The following is a 22,559-nucleotide window of genomic DNA, read 5'->3' on the forward strand; positions in this document are numbered from 1 at the left end:
GCAGTTAATATTTCATGTTTATTGCAAGAATGCTAAAACTAATTTACATTTTGTATTGGGGATTTTAATAGCTATACAACCAAACTCACGCGGTCCACTTTAGACAACGGGTATCCTGATGAGTACGCAGGCAGCGAACGCGACAATAACGCGTCCCGCACGCCGTGCACGAATATTGAGAAAAGTTGCCACAAACGGCACAAAAATGACGGACTGGCTTTTGAGGCGGCGGCGCAGCTGCGCTCTCGTAGTTGGGCCTCTGTTTGTCCTCCTCGAGCAGTTGTTGAAAATTTTTGCGATATTTGGCACGAAAGTATTCGGCTCCTTTTCGCTTACCCTTCTTCTCCTTGGCATTCTTTATGCTCTCCTGGAATTTGGGTAGTTTTTTTGACATTACCAAATCTGCGTGCGGATCATCTTGAAAGTTATCCCGCTCGAGAGCTTCCAGAGCTTTTCGTGCACGTCGCAGCCGTGCAGCTTCATCTAACACCCGTTTCTTCTCCGCGTCCTTAATGCGATGCGATTCGCGGCCCGTCATAATTTTGGTTGTAGCTAGTGATTTTATGTAAAGTTTATGGATCCTTCTCGTGAAGTGGAAAACTAATGCGATCCATTAACTCATCAACACGCGCCTGAAGCACCTCAACAATATCCGTGGAAATAAACAAATGATTCTCGTCCAAGTCTTGTATGATAAATTTTCGACCCAACGCCAGTTTCTCATCCAAATGTAGTAAAAATTGTTTCATAGCCGGATCACTACAACGAATTTCTTTGAAGCGATTATTAAAACGACTTAATTGTCTACTTACCATTCAACGAGCACTCCTTTCATAACATTTACCATGTTTTATGGCAGTAAAATCATTTGAGCAAGCTGCAAATTCTAGAACAAAATGCTAACTACTGATTTTTCGATATGCCGATAACAACAACATTGACATTCACAGAAAAAGGGAACAAGTATTGTTAATCTGTGTTGGCAGTTGCGGTATTCTATGCGATTAAATTGAACAGCTGTTCAATACTATCTGCAACATTAGTTGAAATACAAAATGATTTAGATTAGGAGCTCATTTCCTATACAGACACTCCATAAAATTTGAAACTTTGAAAGTGACAATATTTAATAAGTATATAGCTTTATTATTATGCGGACACCGGCAATAATAATTTCGACTGCGCAGCCGAACCGCAATCGATAATTTTGTCCACCGATAAATTGTTTTAGTATTGTTCTAACGCGCAGCCAGCCAAACAGGGAAAATAAATAAATAATATTTATTTAGGTGGTTTCGTGTGGCGTTTATATGATGTGGAAGCATTTTACAGTCACATTTACGCTGCTTGCCTGTTTTGCCACCCTGGCATCTGGCAAATCAGATCCCGGCATCATTGACGTTGTTATAGATCAGGTAAAAACGGAAAAACCAAAACAAAAACTATGTATAATGAATGTACGAATGATTCCCATTTGTTTAGGATCTGCAACCGATTGTGGAGCAGCGTCCGCTATTAGCAAATACGAAGATTTACATAAAACGTAAGTGCACTGAATTTTGCAACGTGAGCAATTTGCAATAACTGGAAACTTTTTACTGCCGCCCTTTACCCCCTCGCTTTAACCTCTTACGTCTTTCTGATCTCTCCCTTATTGTCTTACTCCTTTCATATAGTTGAATGCTCTTCCGAAGGGGAAGTTCCATTAACTATAAACTTTAAGCTGACGCAACATCCATGTCTATACGAAGCTCGATTTGTAAGTAACCTATATATATGTACATATATTTATTTTTCTTAATACTGACTAAAAACGTTTATTCAGCTGCAGGCACTCAACGACAAACCGAATCTACAGAAAAATGTTAGCTTAAGCCATCTTGTGAAATCCACAAGCAAATATGCCAACTGCACGCATCTTATTGTACTCAGCGATGACACCGACGACGCCAACAAGCAGGCGCAGGAGGAAGTGCATGAGCTGAAGAAGAGCCAAAATCCACTTGCGGTAATTTCGATGGCAACATTTTCTTTCTATAACTGGTGTGTGTGCATGTGTGTGTGTGTGACTCAGTAGCGAATACCTAAAGCGCACTATATATGTGTTATCTGAAACTTCTACTTATCACACTGCGTACTAATGGTTAGGCTGTTCCATGCGGAAGTACGAGAATGGTGGTTAAAAATACTTTTCTTAGGAAACATGCTTGTGTAAAAAGTAGTTAGTAGTAGTTAATGTTAGGTATATGTATGTATAAAAATCTTAGGTATATATACATATACTATATAGTCTAGATACTATACTATACTATGTTTAGGCACTGAAATAGAAGCTTTATCATAAGTGGTAATATGTTAACCCCTCTAGTTAAGACTTATTATTGATATAGAACGCCGTTGTGAGTCCGTAAATAAGCAGTTGTTATAGTAACCTGATTGCTTGACATTTGATGCGAAAATATTAATTTAGATATGATAAATATTATATATAGATAATTGAAATACTATTTTACTTTGTAAAGCTTCATCAGATTTGTTAGATATATAAAACAGATTTAACGATTTTGCTCATAAGTATCCGCATACCTATCAGCAATACCTAAGAAATATGGAAATGTGTTATATATTATAATTATAGCTAAAAACTGTTAAAAACAAGTTTTTGTATTGATGTATTAATATATGTAAATGAGTAACTATATGCAAATTATTAGAAGCCTTAAACATTGTAAACCAGATAGAACAGCGTTAGTACATAAGAATATCCATATTTATAGTTTATAATTAATAATAAGCAGCAGATTAAATTAGGCAGACGTATTCTAGTGTACAGCAAATCTTATAAATTCACTTTTGTAGGCAAAGCCCAAGGCAATTGCGAGCATTGCTGAAGATGGCATCTACGAGCTGGAGCTTACCATATTAACAAATCCACCTGGTCAACCTTTTCGTGCAACGGTGCATATTGAATTCCTCGGTCCACATGGCTACATATCAGCCATCGATTGGCCCTTTTTGCCGGTAATGATTTGAACAAGTTATTTCTGCTATATATGTTACTATATATTTTAACTAACTTTTACAGTTCTATCTGGTCATGTGTGTGGTTTACGTTATATTTGGCATAATTTGGCTATTTGTTTCATTTGCACAATGGCGCGATTTGCTGCGCATACAATTCTGGATAGGAGGCGTCATATTGCTTGGAATGTTGGAGAAGGCCTTCTTCTATGCAGAGTATCAGACAGTGTCCAATACAGGGCATCCGGTGCAGCATGCCGAACTAGTTGCTGAGTTTGTCTCCTGCGCCAAGCGCACACTAGCCCGCATGTTGGTCATCATAATGAGCCTGGGCTTCGGCATAGTCAAGTAATAGAATATGAAGGGCTAAATCTGAAGCCTATTTTAATTATAACTTTAATTTGTATATTTTGACAGACCTCGCTTGGGTCCCATGCTGCATCGCGTTGTGGGCGTGGGCACTTTATACTTTGTACTGGCCTGCGTGGAGAGTTATTTGCGTATTACCCGGGTCAAAAGCGATCGCAGTGAGCTGCTCCTATCTACCATTCCGCTCGCTGTTCTGGACACTGTAATTTGCTGGTGGATATTTACGTCACTCGTACAGACAACGCGCACGTTGCGACTGCGCAGAAACATGGTTAAGCTCTCACTGTATAGACACTTTACAAATACGCTAATATTCGCTGTTATTGCCTCGTTGGTCTTTATGTTGTTTGCTTTGCGTTTGCGTAAGACCGAGAGCTGCACACCTGTGAGTCCAACTCCAAATTTTCCATTGGCTATGCCTATATATTTGAATTTCACAGGGTTGGCATGATATCTGGCTAGATACAGGCTTTTGGCATATACTGTTCTCTGTGCTATTGCTGGTCATTATGATTCTTTGGCGACCCACAAATAATAATCAGCGATATGCATTTACGCCGCTACTGGATAATCCAGAGGATGAGGACGATGAGGGTTAGCTAGAACAACAATTTACAATTATTAATGCATAAGTTAACTCTCTCTCTTACGCTTACAGATGAAGAGGATCAGTTTGTGGCAGATGCGTATGGCATTAAGATGCGTGGCTCCCATCAAAATGGCAACGCACAAACCACTAAAAATGCACGCGCGGCCACAACCACCGAAGATGATGATTTGCGTTGGGTGGAGGAGAATATACCCTCATCAATGGGTGATCCAGCATTGCCTGTGCTCGATTCCGATGAGGAAATCATAAATACTAAGTTTGAAGTTTCCAAAATGCAATAAGCTGTGTACCTAAGAGACTTTTACATATATATATTTACATATATATATATATATATATATATATATATATATATATATATTTCTATATATGAATATATGTACTGCACATTTATTTATAACTATTTAATGTACGCACTAAATGAGAGCCGAGGTGTTTTAATTGCTGGTCTACTATAACACCTCGACTTCTCAGCCTGTTGTCCCTCTGCCCCGATGTTAAACAGCCAAATCCTTTTCCTTGTTTCCATCAATCAAGCACACACAAGAATTTGTCAGCCCGTGTAAAATATTGTATATGAAATCAACACAAACAGCAGCAAAAATAGCAAAGGTAACCTTTCATTTTCCTCCTAATTAAATCTAAATCTTAACTTATTCGTAATCACTTAGCGTTAAGTTTTGTAGATATCTAGTGCGACAAAATACTTTTAAGTATTGAAAGAACCCCGAAATCGATTCTCTACACGTATAGAACTTATCAAACACACATATACGCATAAATGTTGTCGCGATTTTGTACATAGTTGATAATGCAAAAGAAAAAAAGAAAACTAAAAGTATTTATATAAACATATATAATATAATAATAATCATGATAAAAAGAAAAACAAACAAAAATGAAAAAACGATACGCATAATAGGAAAAAGTTTCAATTTAATTTACTGATAACTAAAAAAATGTATTTGTATTCATGTATTCGATATAAGGCCACACATCTTATCTTATTTAAAATGATAAAAAAAATACTAAAATTGATAAACAAAATAATTATAAAACTTGTAACTTGTAGCGCAGTTTGCGATTTTTTTCATGAAAAATAAACTAAAGCATAGCCATACCAAAACCAAAAATTATGAACATTTTAATTGAACTTGAAAACGTGTTCTGGGAAGGGGAATAAGGAGGGGAAAATATTATATCTAGGAAGTTTAGATATATTATTCCGCTGATCGTAGTATTGATTATATCAGATATTCAACTAACAAAAATAAATTTTGGTTCAATTGTAGCTCATAGTTTTAGGAACATTTCAATATACGCTATTTTGTTTCAGATTATGGTAAACTGTAGCAAAACTTTAATCTTACAAAACGTGTATTTGAATCTGGAAAAATTAATGAAAAATGGAGTCAAATATGAACTTGTATATGCAAAATATAAATAATAAAATGATAAAATAATTGCTCTAATTTTTTTTTTTGCTATATAATGTATTGAAAATGTTAGATTTTATATATTGGAAAGTTACAAAAGAATTAATCAAAAATATTAAAAAAATTTGTTTCTAAAGATGATAGAAATGCGTTCATTATATGAAGTGTCATTACTTATCTGAGATGATGAGCTAGTATCGATTAATCCTCAAAAGCTGCCAGACTAGAATATATAGAATATTTAAATGACTCATTCTGGTCCGAAATCTACTCTCTAAAGATGGATAGTAATACCGACCTTTAGCTATGTAAGTATATCCGTTCTACATAGCCATTCCATCAAAATCCAATGTTAATATAAATCAATAATTTGATATATGTTTCGCTGATCGGTACATAATGTGTATTTGTCACATAATACAGAGCGTTTCGGTAAAAGTACATAATGTAAAATTTATGCTTCGAGCTTCTTATTGTTACAATACACATACATACATATATTATTTATTTATTTATTTATTTTTTTTTTTTTTTGTTATATATATTTATAAACACAATTATTTTAAATGTTGAATAGCAGCAGACGTTGCCAAAACTAAAATTCAAACTAATCGACAATTGAATTTGAAATGAAATGCGAAAATAATTGCGTCGACTTTTGAATACAAAAAATATTATTACAAATTATGATATATATATGCATTATACAGATACAAAAAAATACTCAAATATAGATACTTAATAGATACTGTCTAAAGAGCTGGACTTGAAGTTTGATATTAAAAATGCAACAAGGCGGAGCGTGAGGATTAGGAAGATGTTCAGAAAACTGGGCAATCAATTTACATTAATACATTTGTTTCTTCTTTTTTTTGTGGTTTCGTTCATTTAACAAGTTTTCTATTATAATGTTTCGTTAACAAATTTAATGTCTAGAAATGCGCATTGTTTTTGTGTCTGTTTTTCCTTTCTTTACTAATTGCTCAATGCTGTAATTTGAAGTAGATTACTGTCTATATATAAGGCTTCACACTCAACTCAGCTTCAGTTCTATTCGGGTTTAACATTACGTCTCAATATTGCTGCAGCCAGATCCTGTTTCATGGCCGCCTGATCCCGCTGATCGGCCAGCGATTGCGTGCTGCGCAACCCATTCACAATATCCTTGGTCTTGCCAAAGTAGATTTCATTAAGGGTGTTGCGTATTTTATTCTCCATCTCTTCGACCATTTTGCCGATATTCGCGATATGTGGCGATGATTCACTCACATTGGCATCCTGTTCCGTTTGCCGAGTCAGTGAACCACCCAGATTCATGGTGCCTGAACCTTGCTTATTGGTTTGCAGCCACAGCATCGCCGTCGAGGTGAGTTTGTAGTGTGCCGTGCGGCCGGTGGTTTTCTCTTGGACCTCCACAACATGTATTGAGTCCCAGCAGCCGCGTATCATTTTGCTGCCATCACCGGCTTTTTTGATTAAAATGACCGCGGCAAAGCCATGATCTAGATCCCACAAATAAACAGAGGAGACGCCTCCTTCGTAATACATTTCGCGATACTGATCAAATGCATAGTTCGCTTCGATTTCCAACTTGCGTAGGCGCTCCGATGGCATTTGTCCATCTTCCAGCGCTGGGTAGTAGGTGTTCGACCAGGGCGAACGATACGAATCACCATCCCGATTGTAATCGCATAGCAAATAATCCTTGCCATGCTCCTTATCTTTGGCTATCTTCAGGGGCTGGTCCACAGATGATAACAGATCCTCGCACAAATCGGGCGCCAGATCAATCAAGTCAATCAGATTCTTCTCAATCTGCTGAGGCGGCAATCTTCGCATCAAATCCAGCGCACAATCCATTTGCATTTCCGACTGCAAGAAACGAAAGTGTGGTAGTGAAAAAATCTATTTGTCATTTTTTTTTTGGCCAATCACAGCTGATAAGTGTTTCACTTCTTCTCTACCTCGCCCCCGCCTCTTCTTCTTTAATACCCGGCAAGCCACGAACACTGCCATATATGGGCATTTGTTTTAGGTCACAGGCCAACAACACAGATATACGTATCTACATATTGACCACATGTATATTCAAGTATCGTAGTAGTGATTAATGCATTAGGGCGGCAACCATCTTAACTTGTATTCTTTCGTTTTGTTTAATTTGTTTTCATATCATCCGCATTACTCACCATTTTGTTAACTGTGACTGTTTTTCTTCCTTGTTTGTTGTCTTTCTTCTTATGTTGTTACAAATTTTGTAAGCGTCTTCAAGTAGTTATCAAATCGTTATTTAATTAGCGCTATAAAGTGTAATTTGTCAGTACTATATACAAATTAAAGCAACAGCTAACACTATTTACAACAAATTTCTACTTACTCGATTCGTCAGCACGTAACACAATGGCGTCCATTCACCATTCACAGATAACGACAACAAGCGAACAGCTGTTCAGCAAACTGTGTGACCAGCTTGCGGATCATAACAATCGAAATGCAATAGCCAAGAACTATCGATTGCAGCGATAGTAAATTACTTCGCCAAGATTTAAATTCAAGTTAGGTAAATAAAACTATTGTTTTTTTTTTTTTGTATTATATTTTTGCAACAAGTTTATTGAATTTAGATTTTTCGTTCATATACTTTATGTTCAATATCTGTTTCCCCATTTCCATGCTGTGTGAGTTTTTGTTACAATGCGTTTTTTCTTCTGTACGTTTTTTTTTTGTTTCTTTTGCTTTTTTGTATAGCTTAGATTTAATATTTTACACAAAAGTTTATGCCATAATCGTAAATTTTTTTTAATCCGAATTTTCATTAAAAATATATTTAAGCTGTTTACTTAAATTTCACGCTTGCACATATTCCAGACATATGTATATATGGAAATCAGAATGAAAATACAGTTTAGTTAATTTTAATTTTTTTTTTTTTAATTTTTCATTACACTTTTTGCTTTCTATATATATGTTTATATATATTTTTGTTTAGTATATAGCCAAATATAAATGTGTGTGTTTTTGTTTGGTTTGTGTGTGTTTACTGTTTAAATAATTCATAAACTTAGTCAATTTTGTATTTTTTTTTTAGTTTTGCTTATTTTTTTTTTTTTAGTTTTTTATATATTATTAATTAGGTGTATACGTTGACCATATAAATGTAAAATCTCAGACTTTAATTTTTAACTAAAGTGCACTACATACAGAAAGGGTTTAGTGGAATGTAAACTAAACGCTGAATTTTGAGTTTTCCAATCGTAAATTTTGAAGTTTTTAAAAGAAAAAGTCTGGTAAATTATATAGCTTGATAGACATTATTTACTAATACTCAAATAATTTTATAATATTTAGTATTTTTTACGCTTAGTAATTCTTTTGAAGTTTAATATTTCGGCTAATTAAATATTTATTTAGTTATGCATTAAAGAAATCATACGCTGTTTTCTTTTACTTTTTGTTTTTTTTTTTTTTTTTTTATAAGTTTGCCAATCTTGCATGTACATTTTTTTGTTTTTTTTTTTTTCATTTTTATTCTTTTATGCAACATTTTTGTTATCAATCAGCATCGACAATAAAAAATGTAATCACAGTTTTATGTTTTCCTTCTTTTATATAAACTCATTTTCATTTAGCTATTTATTTGACTATTTTTGTTGTATCTTTTGTGTTGTGTGTATGTTTGTTTGTTTGTATGTTTGTTGTGGATGTTAGTGGTTGTAGTTGTCGTGTTGTTGTTTTTTGTGGCTTGGTTTAAATAAATAAAAAATAAAATAAATATAAAATTATAAGGCTAAATCGTCATTTGCTTCAAAAACTCACGCTCCTTCACTTTTACTCTTGCTCTAAACTCTATTTCTATCTCTTTCCATGCCTAACTTCCATTTATGAACACTCGAACCTCTTTAATTTTATTTGCTTTGTTTTTAGTTTTATTTAATACTATTACGTATTTAGAAAACTTTTAAGAATATTGCACAACTTTTTTGAAAAAATGTTTTTTTTTTTTTGAAAATATTTTTTTTCAATATTTATGTTTAATACCTGAGTTGTTCATAATCGTTTTTTGCATGATTACAAATTTTTTGCTTTTATTTATTTTTTAATTTTATTTGTAATACACATCGAAAAGTTTTTTTTTTTTTGTATTAAATGCATGTATACATCGTCGTGAGTCTTGATAATGCCCTGAGTTTGCTCCAAAATGGATTTTACTTATATATTTTTTAAAACTATCGTGTTTTTTTTTGTATTTTTTAATAAATGTATATGTACATAGACTTTAGCATACATTTACATAATCCATATTTATGAAGTGGACTTTCAAAAAAGAAAAAAAAAAAAAAAAATTCGAAACTAAAAGATTATTTTTTGTGTAATTTTGTCTTACTTAAATTTTTTTGTTTTGCTCACTTTGCAGTTCAGCGCAGTTTTAATTTTTTTATTTTTTTTAAAATAGTTTTCGCATGTGTAACTCAAGATTGTCTATATTGTAAGGTATAAACAGAAAATTTATAAATTAAAAAATAAATACATATATTTTTTTTCATATATTCCATTGCAAATATTTATTTATTTAACTAAAAGCATTGCTAAAAAGTCACACCAATTGCCAAACATTTTCATGGCAGTTCCTTACTTAATTTTTATTTTATTTTTTTATTTTTTTTTTTTAATTTTACGTTTTTCATGCCGAAAAATTTGTACGTATTTGCATAATATATTTGTTAATGTAAATTTTTACTGCTACTTTTTCGTATTACCTGAAATTTTGTACTTGTCTTTGTTCCAAAAATTTTTTGTATGCCTCATTTACTTTGTCTCTAAATTTGTGTGACTTACATTAGAAATGAAAAATTCAAACAAAAATTATAATTTCAATAGAAAAATATTAAATAAATAATATATTTTACGCACATATATATTAAATTTAATTTGTACTCGCTTCGATTTGCATTATAGACAAATTTACAACAACTTGATTTACACATTTATTTAGAGAGGGGATACCAAAATCGACTTTAATGCTGAACTGAACTGTAAAGTTTGCTTAGGCCTAAACAGTTATATTTTAAAAATCTCTTTTTAGTATACGTATTTGCCTTAACAAAAAAATATATTTATGTTTTATTCCTGTTTTCTTTCTCCGTTTGCTGTAAAAATAAAAAAATTTGTTTGGGAATTTTGTTTAAAAAAAATCAAATTTGCCAATTATTCCAATTTTTTTAAACATTTATTTAGTTTTGCATTAATTTAGCATTTAATTAAATATATATATTTTGTATATATATATATATATTTTTTATATTTAGTTAAACATTAAAAATTAAAATTAAATTGTAAACAAGCCAATTCGCGTGCTGCTTGAACAAATTAAAAACAACATAAACGTTATTAAAATAAAATTTAAAAAATAGCATACATTTTTTTACATTTTACGCTTAAAAATTATTTTTGTATCGGTTTTTACTGCTGTTTTTATAGTTATTTCAAATAACTTACGGATAGAAGTTCGTTTCTTTCAGTGTAGCAGAACGTAAAGGATGTTTATGTAAGTTTGTAATTATTTTTTCGCTCAGAGTAGTTGAAATTATTTATAAGTACAATTGGCTTGTTGTTTATTTTTCTTTTTGAATATACATTCAACTAAATATTAATTAGAAAACAAGTATTAACAAAAAATATATAACAAAAATTACATACAGCGCGTATTTAATTAATTTATTTTTCTTTTTGTATACATATATATTTATATATACATATACATATACATATATATAAATTTAGCTTTTTGTACCTGTGCACAATTACACAATAATTCACGTTTTTTTAAATTTTACTTAAAAATTAATTTATACAATGCAAAAAATAAGACAAAAAAAAAACAAAAATAAAATTGAGTAAACAAAAAATAAAACAAAATTACAAATGTAATAATTGCAGCATTTCTTGTTTTTAAATTTTAAATTTGTTTTTTTTTTTTTTTTATATATTTACATTAAAAGTTTTGCAAATTTTTCATTTTTCTGTTTTTTCAACTTTTAACGCTCCTCTAAATGCAAAATGGCGACATTCGTGATTATTTTTCTTATATTCCTTTGTTTCTGTTAAATTTAGTTATAAATTAATGCGCTTTTTCTTCTTCTTTCTGGTTTTCTCACTTACATTTTTACAAAGAAATTATTTTTGGGCCGAAAGTTGCGCCTAAAAATTGTTTTTTTTTTTTTTTTTACTTGAAATAAATATTTATGCAAATAACGGTTATTTATTATTATTTTTTTTTTAGCAAGTGCCTAATGTTTTTTGCGTATGTTAAAAATATTTTTTTTTTTTAGTTTACATTTCGTTTTGTTTTTGTTAATATTTTAGCCGAAAGTTTAAGCCTAAAGTAGTTTTTGCTTCGATTTTCTTTTTTGTTGCAAAAATTTTCTTGAAGAAAGGATTTTTTAGTTTTTATTTTTACATATTTTGTTTTTATAACCATTTCGGGTTTACGCATTCAATTCAATTTAAATTTCATTTGCTGTCAACAAAATTTTTGACGTTTTCTTTTTGGACAGTTAAAGTTGAAATTCTTTATGTTTATCGTAATTTTTGATAGCCTTAAAATAATTTCTTTGTATCTTTTTTTTTTTTTTTTTGCATTCGTATGTGTTATACATAGTTTAGTAAATGTATTTTTTTTTTGTTTTTCCTCTTTTTGTTTTTTGCCTCATTTAGTTGCTTTGCCAAAAATTTTTAATGTATACAACATATGACTTTCTTAGCATAGAGTAAAATTTGTGTAATTATTTTTTATGTTTAAATTTTTAAAGATCAAAAGATTTTAACTTTACATTAAATGTGCTCCACTTTCACTTCGTGTTTAGATTTAGCGCATATTTACAAAAACCGAAAAAACCAAATGAATTTTTTCCTGTTTTACAACCGAACTTTTGGGACTTATTTTTTTCGTTTATTTTGAAGCCAAAAAATTGTGTTGCAAATTAAATTTGTTTTTGTAAATATCTCAAAATGAAAACAAAAGCCAAAAGGTTTGTGTGTGTGTGTGTGTGTGTGTGTGTGTGTGTGTGTCTGTGTTTGCAGTCGTATGTGTGTGTAAGTGTGTGTGTGTTTCGACAAGACTTTAAAGAAAGTTTTGTGTTTTATTTGTTATATATTTAAACATATTTTTGTTTTTTGCTATATGCGCAGTCTATTGGGGCCCATTGAGGTAGTTTAGTTAACTATTGCAGTTCGATATATTTTGTTGTTGTTGCTGTAATTATTCTATTGTTGTGTGTGTGTGTATGTGTGCGTGTGTCTTTTGCTTTAATATTTAAGCTTAGTTTAGGTAGAAATAAAAACTAAAACATAAAAATACATAACTAAGAACTAAAGCTGTTTTCTTTTTATTTAGCATCTTCGAATGAACTTTGAACTTTATATAGTATGTATATAAAGTAATTTGAAACAAAGTTATAGTTTCTGATTTCTGAGGTATATGAGTTCCTGAGTTTGATTTACATATATGCACACGTTTATATGCATAAAGTCTAAAAATAAAAACTTAAAATTATATATATTTTTATTTAGTATTAACTCTCTAATTTTTCTTTGTGTATGTGCCACGCCCAGAGCGGATTGCGTACGCCGTACGCCCACCAGGACAGCAAAACGTACTTAAAAAATAATATGTAATTCAGACTCCAGAGAACGTTTTGCAGCCAGGCTAGCGCAGAGGCGGCAAAGCAATGGGCGTGGTCCGCGGGGGCTGGCTGAGCGAGTGTGTGTGCGTGTGTGGGTGTTTGTAGGGTTAAATTACAGGGTATATATATATGTGTATTTTAAAATAAAATTATTGCAATTATTTCTCAATATTTTTTTCTCTTTTCTTGCTGTTCGAGTTTTTCAAAGTTGGGATCGAAGAACTATATAAAGATATACATATATATAAATACATACATATATATATATATGTTTATAAGAGAATTATATCGAATGAAACAAAACTAAAAAAATAAAATAAAAGCAAAACAAAAATAACTTTGCAACGCGTCAAACGCTGCAGATCACAGAACAAACTGGTTTTCAAGTTTGGGGGGGGGGGGGGGGGGGAGGAGAACGTTTAAGGACTACACAAGAAAAATATATGCCGCTGAGCTGCTCTATGCGATTCTCAAAGCGAACAGGTTGTATGTAAGTGTGCGTATATATGCTCTATTGTATATTGTAACTAGATTTCTCTTTTGATTATTGTGAATACTATATTTTGTCAGCTATTGTAGTTGTGTGGTGTGTGTTTGTGTGTGTGTGTATATATGTTTATCACCCTGTATTTATATGTAAAATGAAAAATCTAGCAAATAACCGGAAAATTTGTGTGGGAAAAAATCTTTAAAAAATTAGGAAAAGTTAATGGGAAATGAAAAACTACTTGCAAGCAACTTTTGGCGAGCCTAAGTGTTTCCTACATATGCGCTTTACATATACATACATATATATATATATGCATACATGTACATGCATGGATATATATACATATATATTTCATTTCACGTACTACACCCCACAGCAGTAGTAGGGGCATTCCATTCCTTATATTCAACTTTTACAACTGAATCTTACACTCTAAAACTCTGCATTTTCTTTTGCGTTTGTGTTTTCTTCTTGTTTCCTTTATGCTATATACAGGTGCCACGCCCACAGTGGGAGGCGTTGGCTATTTTATGTTTCACTTTGCTTTGCTTACAACAAATATGTTTTCAAATCATTTTCTTTTTACAGCATTTTTTGTTTGTTTTGTTTTGTTACAAAAATCATATTGAGAGCCGAAAAACTGAATTTTGAATTTAAATGAATTTGGATATTTAATAAAAATCAAAAATTTAGTTTTGTTTGAAAAATGTTTTCGAAAGGTGTGCCAAAATTTTAGATTTTGAATTTTTGTTGTCAATTTTTGCTTGCTGTTTGTTGTTGTTGTTTTTGTTTGAGAACGTTTTTGAGAGGTTTGACATTCGTTTCATTATTTTCATTTAACAAGTTTCATTATTTTTGTTTTCCTTTTGCTATAATTATTATTTATCTTTACTTTAGTTCATTATTTAAATATATAAAAGCATTTCTTTTTATAAAATTTTACTAATAGTTTCGTTTAATTTTATATACTTTTTATAGGCACCCAATTTACCAATTGTTTTATTTTTATTTTATTTTGCGTTGGTTGTAAAAAAAAAAAAAAAAAGAATTTGATAAAAAAAAACTTGAATTGAACAAATTTGATTTTTTAAGCGCATGTGCAAAATTTGTGAACATAAAATTTAAGAAAAATTGTCAATAAAAACTTGTAACGCACAGCGCATGTGGCTAGTGGGCGTGGCAGCTAGCATTTCTGTTTTTTGCTCTTGCCTTGGCGCATGAGAAATTTAATAAAATTATTTACAAAAAACTTGGGCAAGGCAATTTTATTTTATTTTTTTTAGCTCAGCTGCCAGCGCAGTTTTTAAATTTCTTTCTTTTTTTTTTATTATAAGAAATTAAATGCTTTGTGAATTTTTTATAGTTCGTTTTTTTTTTTTTTTTGTATTTGTTTTTATATTTTTTGTTTTTGTTTTATACTATTTAAATTGTTGCAGGTACTTTTGGTTGCGGTTTTTGTTGCTATTGTTGCTTTGTAGTTTGTTTGTTTGTTTTGTAGTATTGCAGCTATTTTTTTTTTTATTTTTAAATTAAATATGTTGCTTTTGTTTCTTTGTGTTTTTAAATAATAATTGTGAATTATATTTTGAAAATACATAAACAATTATTTTGTGTATTTTTGTTTCAGCTACGGCACCAATCAAAAACGTTCAAACTTTATTTTTATTTTATTTTCGTTTTAAGCTTCACTATTTTGTTTATATATATATAATAGTTTATTTTTTATATTTATTTTCTTTCATTTAATTAGCACCCTGAAAACGATTTTTCAGCCGGTTTGCGTTTGCTTTAAATCTTGTTGTAGTTATTGTTGTTGTTGTTTTGTATTCAAAATAAATTAAAAATATTTAATTTAAATTGTTGTTTGGTCTCTTGTTTTTACGTTTTTCTTTTGTGATTGTTGTTTGTAAATAAATTTTAAAATTTTTTGTATCAAATACTGCAGCTGTGTGTGACTGTGTGTGTGTGTGTGTGTGTAGGTGTGTGTTTCTTTAAATTTAGTTTTAGTTGTTAGTTGTTAGTTTTAGTTTTTAGTTTAATTTATATAGTAAACATTTTGCCCAGTTTTGGGTCTTTTTTTCTCTCTTTGTTTTGTTGGTCTCCGAGGGCAACGACAGTTGCAACAGTAGTCATATCTTCGTCTTCTTCTTCTTCTTCTTCTTCTTCGGGCGATCATCTGGTTGTTCATGATCCTTTGGCGCGTAAACGTTTATCATCATCTTCTTCATTATCATCACTCATTATCAATCACTCATTGTTAGGCTTTAAATTCAAGTTGTGGGGGGCGGGTCTAATTTATATTTAATTTATTTTTTTGCTTTGTTGTTTTCTTCTTCTTTTGCTCTCAGCTTTACTGCTCGCTTGCATTGGGCGTGGAGCTCATGGGCGGCGGGCTAGTGGGCGTGGGCGTGCGTGGCTGCTCGTGGCTGGGTGGCGTGGCATTGTAGAGTCTCAGCTGCTGCTGCTGCTGCTGCTCAGACTCCTGCTCCTGCTCATGCCCCTCCAGCTCCTCCTCCTCAGCCTCGCTGTCGCTCAGCGGCTCAATCTTGGGCTCGACAACAACCAATTCGGACTCGGGCTCGATTTCAGTTTCCGTCTGCTCATCGATGTCCATGGCTGAGAACTTGCTTAGCTCGCTGGCCTCGGCATCGCTGGCATCGGTGCCCGTTGTTGTTGTTGTTGTTGTCGTATTTGCTGTGGTATCCATAGCCTCAGCCGCTGCCGCCGCTGCCTCAGCCTCAGCTCGCTGTTGCTGCTCCTGCTGCTGTTGCTGCTGCTGCTGCTGCTGTTGCTGTTGCTCCTGCTCAGCAGCCATAGCTGCCTTGATTTGCATGGCCAGCTCCTGATGCACCTGATGCTGCCGCTGCACAAAGCTGAGCAGTCCGCTAGCTGCTGCCGCTTCGCTCTCATCGACGCCCCCGCCCATGCTGCTACCCACGACTCCACTGCCTTCTCCTCCTCCTCCTCCGCCACCGCCACTTGTTTCGCCCGCGGTTGCCATCGCATCCCGCCTCTGCATGCACTTCTCCAATGCCATTTTGAGTGATTTACGTTTACGCTGCTTCGCCGCCTCCTTGCTCGCATTTATGACTACTGCTGCCGCTGCCGTTGCGGCTGCTTCCTATGGTGAATGATTGGCCGCCGCTGCTGCCGCCGCCGCTGCCGCCACATGGGCCGGCGCAATTGTGGCGCCCGCTGCCAGCCCAATCTCCTGCTTGTGCTCCCGCGCTATATGCCGCCGCACCGTGTTGTTGCGCGTGAAGGTACGCTCGCAGAACGGGCAGGGCACTCGGATGCCCTGATGCCGCTGCCGGATGTGCGCGCGCAAGTTCGTCTCGTAGCCGTAGAGACGGTCGCAGTACAGACACTTCAGCTTCTTGCCGTCGGCCGTATTGACGCTGTTCTTGTTATTCATTTTCGTTGCATTCCACACGTTCAACATGTCGGCGGGCGCTATCGAAGCGGCCAAATTCCCAGACAGCGATCCGTCCGCATTCTTCAGGTTCTCCAGCAGCGTGTTCGGTGTCGTCGACGAGGTGTTCGAGTTCGGTGGCGGCGGCGAAAAGTTCGAGTTCTCCAGCTTCACACGCAAATCCTCGGCGCCATTCTAAGGTTAAAATGAAAAAAAGTTTGAGATTTACATTAGAATCTGTTCTATGGATAGAGAAGCAGAGAGAGAAATAGGGGTTTTCTATTCATACATCTGTTGACTCGTCCATCAGCTCGCGTTCATCATCATTGGCCTCGTTGGCGCTGCCATTGTTCCGCTCCGATTTGACAATGCGATCCAAGCTGCTCGGCGCATTTCCATTGCCTGCTGTGGTGCTCGGACTGTGGTTCTCATAGCGGCTGCAAGAACGTTTAGAATATTGATGGATTTTAATGAAATACTGCATATTCTATTGAAATGTATAGCCGATATTCCATATATAACAAAAATCAAAATTGTATAAAATACAGACGAGACTAGCTTCAAAAATTGGAGACTCTAGCTATCAAGATGTACGAGATATAATCTTAAAATTGAATTTTGACAAGACTATTATTTGATAACATTAAAACGGTTATAGTTATCGATTATTTGAAATAAGCATGATGCATGTGTGCCATATAGCGACCTACAAACGAAATTGCAAGTCTCTAGCTCTTACGGTTTTCGAGATCGAAGCGTGCAAACATACGGACAACTGAACGATCGCCTGAACCGAGGACTAAATGGAATTAGCTCGTCATTTTGCTGCAAAACTTATATAATTTATCCACTCTTCCCACTTCCGCCTATTATACTCACTCAAAAATTTCTCCTATTCAAGTTGGATTATATCTATATCGCACTAACCTGGACTGTGGCGATGCACGTTCGGAGTGCATTGTGTCCGCCTCGGTGGGCGCTGTTGAGGAGGCGCTGGATGAGGGTCGATGGTAAGGCGGCTTGTTGATGGGACTGGGGCACTCCGAGGAGTTCTTGGAACCATCTCGCAGCACGCTGCCGCGCAGCTCTTGCTCGGCGTAGGGGCTGCGCAAGGCACGCTTGCGCAGCGGCTCGTTGAAGGACATGGGACGGTTGTACATGGGCGGCACATAGCCGGACATGCCGCCCAGGCCGCTGCCGTGGCTCGGATGCATCAGTGACTCGCATTCCTGCTTCAAGTTGCCCGTCGAGCCGCCCAAATGCATGGGGGTGCCAGCGCCGCTGCCCATGCTGATCGAGCCTCCCGAGACGCCCGCTACGCCGCCGGAGCCAACGCCGCCGGGACCGCCATTGCTGCTCGATCCGGGTCCGGCGCCTGCGCTGAGAGGTCCGCTTATGATGTTGCCGCCGGCACTGCCGCAGCGATCGGCCAAGGCGCCCGCACTGGCCGCCAAGGCGCTCAGCCCGCTGGCCGCGGCGCTCGCCGCAGCAGCCATGCCACCGGCGGCTGCCATGCCGCTCAAAGCGCCCGCCAGGCTGAGGCCGTTGCCATTGGAACCACCTCCACCTCCGATGACACCTGGGCCAACACCACCGCCTCCTCCATTGCCACCTCCACCATTGCCGCCGCCGCCGCCAGCGCCGGCTCCTGCTCCGCCTCCTCCGCTGCTGCCGCTCAAACTGTTTCGCATGCTGCGCCGTCCAGTGGGCGAGTCCAGGGGCGAGCTGTCGCCCATGTGTTGCTGCTGCTGCGCCTGCTGCGCGGCCAAACGGCCCGTCTCTGTGGACAGACCCTTGACCTGGAATGGCATCGAGATTACATTTATATTGAAGACTCGTTCTGGCTAATGCGACTCACCTGTAGACTCTCGGCGGATTTGAGAAAACTGTTGAGCGCCTCCTGCGAGACGTGCACCTCGCCTTTGTACATAAACTCCAGCAGCGCGGCCATGTTATCCGGCGTGGTCGCCTCCAATATGATGACGCATTGGCCATTTGTGGGCGTGTTCTCGAACAGATCGGCGAACTTTTTCGAGCAGGCGGCCAGGATTAATTTGTGTGCTCTAAATACAGCGCCTGGAAGAGAGAGAGAGAGGGAGAAATTGTTATTATTCTGAAAATGCGAGATTTATTGAAGAGAGAATTTAGAGAATTTTGGGAGAGAGTTTAAGAGCGAGTTACGATTATTAATATAAGTATAATTTGTAATAGAAAGAGAGTGATTGATAAAAAGAACCTGACTGAAGAGAGAGTTAAGAAAGCGTTGCACTCCTCCAGGGCTTTATAGAAGTCCTTAAATAATCTAAGCATAAGATAAAGAAAAGATAAAAAAAATAATAATAGGCTATTCTGCCTAGATAAACAGAGAGACAGATAGAGAGCGAGAGAGAGAGAGGGAGAGAGAGAAATAATGAGCAAAATTATTGAGGAAGTGAAATTGGGAAGGACACACAGAGAAACGAGAAAGCGAGGAAAAAAGAGAGAGATATTGCAGAAAAAACGAGAGTAGGTGAGAGAGAGCAGTATAACAATAGCAACCAAAGGTACAGCGAGAGTGAGAGAGAATGTAAATTTCAAACTAAAGGTTCTGTTTTACCCAAGGCATTTTGGCACTTAATGCCGAGCTAAGAAATTAAAGCATATTTTGCTGCTCTCAGCCTGTGGCCAATAAATGCGGGCAACAGCCAAAAGGTGGCGCCCGCAAAGCGTTAAACGCGCCAAAGACCTTGAACTCGGAAAAATCATGTCACACACATATACACAAGCAGATAAATATATATGTGTATATGTGTATATATATATATAAATATATATATAGATATCAGGACACACAGAAAAGCATAATAAATGACGAGCAAGGAAATCATTTCGCTCGCTCTTAGACTAAAAACACAAATATATATATGTATATATACATATATATTGTATGTGTGTGTGTGAGAGTTATTATTCAACATCAAATTCAACGTCTTGGCTTATCGCCTTGGCTGTGTGTGTGTGTGTGTGTGTACCTGTGACACACAAAAAGCAGCTGCTGCTGCTCCTGCTGCTACTCCTGCTACGGTGGCGTATACGCAATATCCCTTTTGCACAGCCAGAAGGAAGCGCGCCCGCCTCCTTTGACAGTATAAGTATATTTTTATGTGTTTTCTTGACTGAGTCGCCCGGCTGCCTTTTGTTACATATACATGTACATATATACATATAAATGTATATATATGAGGGCAGGAGCATTCACTGTGCTGAATTTTTCACGCTTTCACTTTTTGGCAAAGCTGTCTGGCAATTACAAAGCGACGTCAGGGGGCAGGACTCGGCTTTATGGGGCACTTGTTACACTTCATAAGACAAATCGAAATGAGAGTTCATTTCACGTACATACATACATACATACATATGTATGTATTTTGGCCGGCTGCAAATACATGGAAATATGTTCGGTTGGGCTAGTCAGCTAATCTAATCGAACTGCAGCTAGAGGAAATATTTTGGCTGAAATGTGTGTCAACACGCGCTTGATAAGCATTCTCTATCAGCTACGCGACTCTATGTATGTGCATAAATATGTACATACATACACATGTATGTGTGTATATACATACATAAATAAATATTAAATAAAATCAAAACAAGAGCAAATCAAAACTGAGCAGAGTAAAATAAAAATACGACAATCTCTGCGAACTTTGTTTAATCTTAAGATCTAGCTGGGTTGGCTACATTTTCGCTTCTAGTATACGTTCATTACGGCTCTAAAAACATAGCAATATATTATCGATAAATATTTTAGTTTTATAGACATGAAAAATGTATACGATTTTTGTTAATTGTCAGAACTGAACATCTTTAAAGTGACATAAGGATTAGATTATTAAAATAAGGAGCGTTTGTATAATCAAGTTAAGTGGGCTATCGATAATTTATCGATAGTAAAAATATAACAAAAATATGTATATCGATTTATATAATAATATATCGATTCTCACATATAAGAGTTCCACCATATAAGCATTCATTAGTACAATAAACTCATTATATAAGAGCTCAATAGCAGTAGACTTGCTTAGTATAAGAGTTGAATTATATGCTATGAGATTTCGGTAGTATTAATACTAAGATGTATAAGAGTTGGATGGCGTAAGCCTCAAATAATGTAATGACACATAGCAACAATAATAGCAATCGCATAACAGTTGCATCATTCTGATTATTATACACAAACTTGCACATATTTATTTATACCCTGTGAAGGAAATTATGCAATAGGCAAATGATGCAAGTCTTATACACTTGAACTTTTATAATCAGAAGCGAAGTGAAATGCATGCGTAGCATTAATTCAGCCAAATAGTAAACAACAATTGTTGTTATTGTTATTGTTGTCGTTGTTTTTATTTCGCTGATTACAATTTTTATTTCGTTTTATTCTCGAATTCCTTTTTTATTTTTTGCTTTTTTTAACACTTGATACAACAGAAATTGGGTCACAAGCAACAACAAAAAAAAAAAACTTGAGAACGCACAATTTCATTCTACATATACATAAATATGTATATATGTAAATAAATAGTTGAATACATATATACGCTGATAAACATAAGGGAAAAGAAGAATAACAAATGGCAAACTAATTGCCAAAGCTTGTTTACGTTCTGCCTCGCATATTCTGCATAAATGTATGCATGTACATACAGATCTATGTATATGTGTATGTATACATAAATTAAACGTTTATAATAAAAAATTTAAAAATCCGCTCGAAACGCATTTAATGCACTTGAACATTAATTATTGTGCTGACACATATGAAAGCTGTCCATATACATACTTATATATATGTGTGTGTATGTGTATGTGTATCTATACATCTATAAACTAATCTCGAACACGTCTATTCGATGATTCATTTATTTATGTTTTTATGCACGCTTCGAAATTTGTAAAAAATATTCAATTCCAATGGGCTCTCCAGCAGTCAAGGTTCTTTTCATCAGATAGCGCCAATTGGGGCTTATTTAAGTACTACAAATGCTGATAAGGCAACGGTTCAACTTTTATGCAGTGCAGTGTTTGTTACGCAGTAGAAACTAACTTTTTAAACTATTATTAAATATTAGCTCAAGCTTTACTCAACTTCTTTATTATGTATATAAGACGAGATGAAGCTTACAAATCTGAATCAGATACTGGAGGGGTAATCTATAGCTAAATTTAATCATCATATTATGTTTAAAGTCAAAAAATGAACTTTTATTTATTTAAAGATTCAATCTAAAATCAGTCAAAGACAGAAGATGCAATAAATGAAAAAAAAAAGAAATAAAATAAAAATTAGAAACTGCTAACAAACTTTGAAGTATCTGAAAAAGCTTTTAGAAAAAGTTTTATCTTAATCTTTTTTTATTTTAAACGGTATTTTTGGCTACGTAAAATATGAATTATTTGTGAGCTGAAAGCTTTCTGTTAATACATACATGTATAAAATTTTTCTTTGCTTGATATTTTTTGTTTTTATTAAAAATATTGCGCTTTCTCTAAT

General features: G+C 34.8%; 6 protein-coding genes across 6 annotated transcripts in view; 1 reads left to right on the forward strand and 5 right to left on the reverse strand.

Moving 5' to 3' along the window:
• Positions 1 to 4: 4 nt before the first annotated feature.
• LOC108611279 (zinc finger HIT domain-containing protein 1) lies at positions 5 to 538 on the reverse strand. The gene has a single exon (XM_018003806.2). The coding sequence runs from the start codon at positions 536 to 538 to the stop codon at positions 86 to 88; it is 453 nt and encodes a 150-aa protein (XP_017859295.1). The 3' UTR covers positions 5 to 85.
• Tfb5 (transcription factor B5) lies at positions 485 to 1,085 on the reverse strand. Its single transcript, XM_018003808.2, has 2 exons — positions 813 to 1,085; positions 485 to 759 (listed from the first exon to the last, which is right to left on the reverse strand). The coding sequence occupies exons 1-2, from the start codon at positions 845 to 847 to the stop codon at positions 573 to 575; spliced, it is 222 nt and encodes a 73-aa protein (XP_017859297.1). The 5' UTR covers positions 848 to 1,085; the 3' UTR covers positions 485 to 572.
• LOC108611276 (Golgi-pH regulating cation channel) lies at positions 1,086 to 4,426 on the forward strand. The gene is made up of 9 exons (XM_018003803.2): positions 1,086 to 1,415; positions 1,483 to 1,543; positions 1,677 to 1,759; positions 1,826 to 2,008; positions 2,860 to 3,021; positions 3,086 to 3,369; positions 3,439 to 3,775; positions 3,831 to 3,984; positions 4,049 to 4,426. The coding sequence occupies exons 1-9, from the start codon at positions 1,311 to 1,313 to the stop codon at positions 4,279 to 4,281; spliced, it is 1,602 nt and encodes a 533-aa protein (XP_017859292.1). The 5' UTR covers positions 1,086 to 1,310; the 3' UTR covers positions 4,282 to 4,426.
• A 1,379-nt stretch (positions 4,427 to 5,805) lies between these two features.
• Positions 5,806 to 7,958, reverse strand: cpb (F-actin-capping protein subunit beta). The gene is made up of 3 exons (XM_018003805.2): positions 7,814 to 7,958; positions 7,626 to 7,736; positions 5,806 to 7,308 (listed from the first exon to the last, which is right to left on the reverse strand). Exons 2-3 carry the CDS (start codon positions 7,626 to 7,628, stop codon positions 6,487 to 6,489), a joined length of 825 nt encoding a protein of 274 aa, XP_017859294.1. The 5' UTR covers positions 7,629 to 7,736; positions 7,814 to 7,958; the 3' UTR covers positions 5,806 to 6,486.
• Positions 7,959 to 9,447: 1,489 nt separating this feature from the next.
• LOC149269591 (uncharacterized) lies at positions 9,448 to 16,645 on the reverse strand. The gene has a single exon (XM_089464493.1). It carries the CDS (start codon positions 16,643 to 16,645, stop codon positions 15,959 to 15,961), a length of 687 nt encoding a protein of 228 aa, XP_089320619.1. The 3' UTR covers positions 9,448 to 15,958.
• Positions 16,646 to 16,729: 84 nt separating this feature from the next.
• LOC108611275 (Chronologically inappropriate morphogenesis) overlaps positions 16,730 to 22,559 on the reverse strand; it is a 59,991-nt gene continuing 54,161 nt past the window's right edge. The window contains exons 4-7 of the mRNA XM_018003802.2: positions 18,879 to 19,096; positions 17,948 to 18,819; positions 17,310 to 17,457; positions 16,730 to 17,215 (exon numbers count right to left, since the gene is read on the reverse strand). Of these exons, the coding sequence (XP_017859291.2) occupies positions 16,730 to 17,215; positions 17,310 to 17,457; positions 17,948 to 18,819; positions 18,879 to 19,096 (1,724 nt within the window). The remainder of the gene's footprint in view (positions 17,216 to 17,309; positions 17,458 to 17,947; positions 18,820 to 18,878; positions 19,097 to 22,559) is intronic.

The sequence above is a fragment of the Drosophila arizonae genome, chromosome 3 (assembly GCF_054131065.1).
Source record: "Drosophila arizonae isolate 15081-1271.41 chromosome 3, UAZ_ARI_1.0, whole genome shotgun sequence".
Classification (NCBI taxonomy): domain Eukaryota; kingdom Metazoa; phylum Arthropoda; class Insecta; order Diptera; family Drosophilidae; genus Drosophila; species Drosophila arizonae.

Excerpts from the sequence above, each read along its gene's own strand:
- LOC108611279 (XM_018003806.2), bottom strand. The coding sequence starts at position 538 with ATGACGGGCCGCGAATCGCATCGCATTAAGGACGCGGAGAAGAAACGG.
- Tfb5 (XM_018003808.2), bottom strand. The coding sequence starts at position 847 with ATGGTAAATGTTATGAAAGGAGTGCTCGTTGAATG. Across the intron at positions 760-812 it reads AAAGGAGTGCTCGTTGAATG|TGATCCGGCTATGAAACAAT; the intron begins GTAAGTAGACAA and ends AATTCGTTGTAG.
- LOC108611276 (XM_018003803.2), top strand. The coding sequence starts at position 1,311 with ATGATGTGGAAGCATTTTACAGTCACATTTACGCTGCTTGCCTGTTTT. Across the intron at positions 2,009-2,859 it reads AGAGCCAAAATCCACTTGCG|GCAAAGCCCAAGGCAATTGC; the intron begins GTAATTTCGATG and ends TCACTTTTGTAG. Across the intron at positions 3,776-3,830 it reads AGACCGAGAGCTGCACACCT|GGTTGGCATGATATCTGGCT; the intron begins GTGAGTCCAACT and ends TGAATTTCACAG.
- LOC149269591 (XM_089464493.1), bottom strand. The coding sequence starts at position 16,645 with ATGGCATTGGAGAAGTGCATGCAGAGGCGGGATGCGATGGCAACCGCG.